At 38.1% G+C, this 2077-nt stretch overlaps 1 protein-coding gene across 1 annotated transcript in view; it reads right to left on the bottom strand.

The window, feature by feature from the left end:
* Window positions 1–2: 2 nt before the first annotated feature.
* Window positions 3–2077, bottom strand: part of LOC102013091 (zinc finger protein 709-like) — a gene marked incomplete at its 3' end in the record, with an annotated part of 3849 nt that continues 1774 nt past the window's right edge. The window contains exon 3 of the mRNA XM_013513351.1: window positions 3–1452. Coding sequence (XP_013368805.1) covers window positions 3–1452 — 1450 coding nt within the window. The remainder of the gene's footprint in view (window positions 1453–2077) is intronic.

The following is a 2077-nucleotide window of genomic DNA, read 5'->3' on the forward strand; positions in this document are numbered from 1 at the left end:
GGTTTCTCCCCTGTGTGAATTCTTTCATGTATTTTACAATAATGCTGTGTACCAAAAGCTTTCCCACATTGCTTACATACATAGGGTTTCTCCCCAGTGTGAGTTCTTTCATGGATTTTACAAGAACCTCGCGTACTAAAAGCTTTTCCACATTGCTTACATACATAGGGTTTCTCTCCAGTGTGAGTTCTTTCATGTATTTTATAACGACATTGTGTACCAAAAGCTTTCCCACATTGCTTACATACATAGGGTTTCTCCCCTGTGTGAGTTCTTTCATGCGTTTTACAACAACCTTGTGTACTAAAGGCTTTTCCACATTGCTTACATACATAGGGTTTCTCTCCACTGTGAGTTCTTTCATGTCTTTTACAAGAACCTCGTGTACTAAAAGCTTTCCCACAATGCTTACATACATAGGGTTTCTCCCCAGTGTGATTTCTTTCATGTATTTTATAATGATACTGTGTACCAAAAGCTTTCCCACATTGCTTACATACATAGGGTTTCTCCCCTGTGTGAGTTCTTTCATGTATTTTACAATGACCTTGTGTACGAAAGGCTTTTCCACATTGCTTACATACATAGGGTTTCTTCTCTGTGTGAATTCTCTCATGCATTTTACAACAAGCTTGTATACTAGCTTTTCCATACTGCTTACATACATAGGGTTTCTCTCCAGTGTGACTTCTTTCATGTATTTTACAATAATGCTGTGTACTAAAAGCTTTCCCACAGTGCGTACATACACAGAGTTTCTCCCCAGTGTGAATTCTTTCATGCTTTAGACAATCAGTATGTGTGCTAAAAGCTTTTCCATATTGCTTACATACATAGGGTTTCTCCCTTGTGTGAGTTCTTTCATGTACTTGATGATCACTATGTGTGCTCAAAGCTTTCCCACACTGCTTACATACACAGAATTTCTCCGCAGTGTGAATTCTTTCATGTATTTTACAATGACCTTGTGTACTAAAAACTCTCCCACATTGCTTACATACATAGGGATTCGCTCTTTTTTGTTTTTTTTCATGGATCTGAATCTCATTGGGTGTGCTGGAGGCTTTCAAGTTTTCCTTAAACACAAAGGTCTCCTCTCTAAGGTGAGTTCTTTCACTAAGATCAGTGTAGGATTTCCCACATTGATCATATTCATAGGGTTTCTTTCCAGCCTTTGTCTTTGCATCTTTCTGAAAGGAGTGGAAATCACTGCAGGTTCTTCCATGTTCATTACACTTATACAACTTTTCTTCTGATCCCAAATACTCAGATGTCTTCAATCCAGTGTGAGCTATGATGGGCACATTTAGTGACAAATGCCCAGTCAGGCATTTTCTGCAAGCAAGGCCTTCGGCTTGTTTCATTTCCACATTAGCTTCTGGAGTCCAGAGGAATATTTCGTCATATTGATTCCAGCCTTTATTTTGATAGCATTTCTCTACCTCTTCATTTCTGTAGAGGACAAAAGTCAAGTTCTGGTTAGATTCCTCCTACCTAATTGACAATTAACTGAATGCCCTGGAGGATACCTCCGAAACAGCCATTCCCAAGAGTGGTACTCATTTAGAAATTTTTATATGAGCACATTTTGCAGTACAGAAGGCTTACTTTCATTTGGGCAATTGATATAATACATGTTTATCACATATTGATCATTTTGATACATTTTCCCCCACAGATCTCCCCCTTTTCTCCTTATCCAGTTTGTCTTCCTCATCTCCAAAAAGTCAGACTTTCCTTTATAATCACCTCTCCTTTATTTTATTCCCTAATTTATATTTTTGGTTTCTCATAAAAGAGAAAGCATGTGACCTTTCATATTGTGAGTCTGACTTATTTCACTTCACATTCAGGCCCACCCATTTGTTTTGAAAAATGACATGATTATCATTCATCTTTTGTGGCTGACTAGATGGTACACTTCTTTTTCTTTTTCTCAGTGCAGGGCATTAAACACAGGTCTTAGCACTGAATTACATCTCCAGCTTTTTATTTGTTATTCTGAGAGAGATTTTCAGTGAAGATTAAATTGCTCAGCCTGACCTTCAACTCGCCATCTTGCTGAAGCAGCTTACTA

The sequence above is a fragment of the Chinchilla lanigera genome, unplaced genomic scaffold, assembly GCF_000276665.1.
Source record: "Chinchilla lanigera isolate Chin_1 unplaced genomic scaffold, ChiLan1.0 scaffold00019, whole genome shotgun sequence".
In the NCBI taxonomy this organism is placed as follows: domain Eukaryota; kingdom Metazoa; phylum Chordata; class Mammalia; order Rodentia; family Chinchillidae; genus Chinchilla; species Chinchilla lanigera.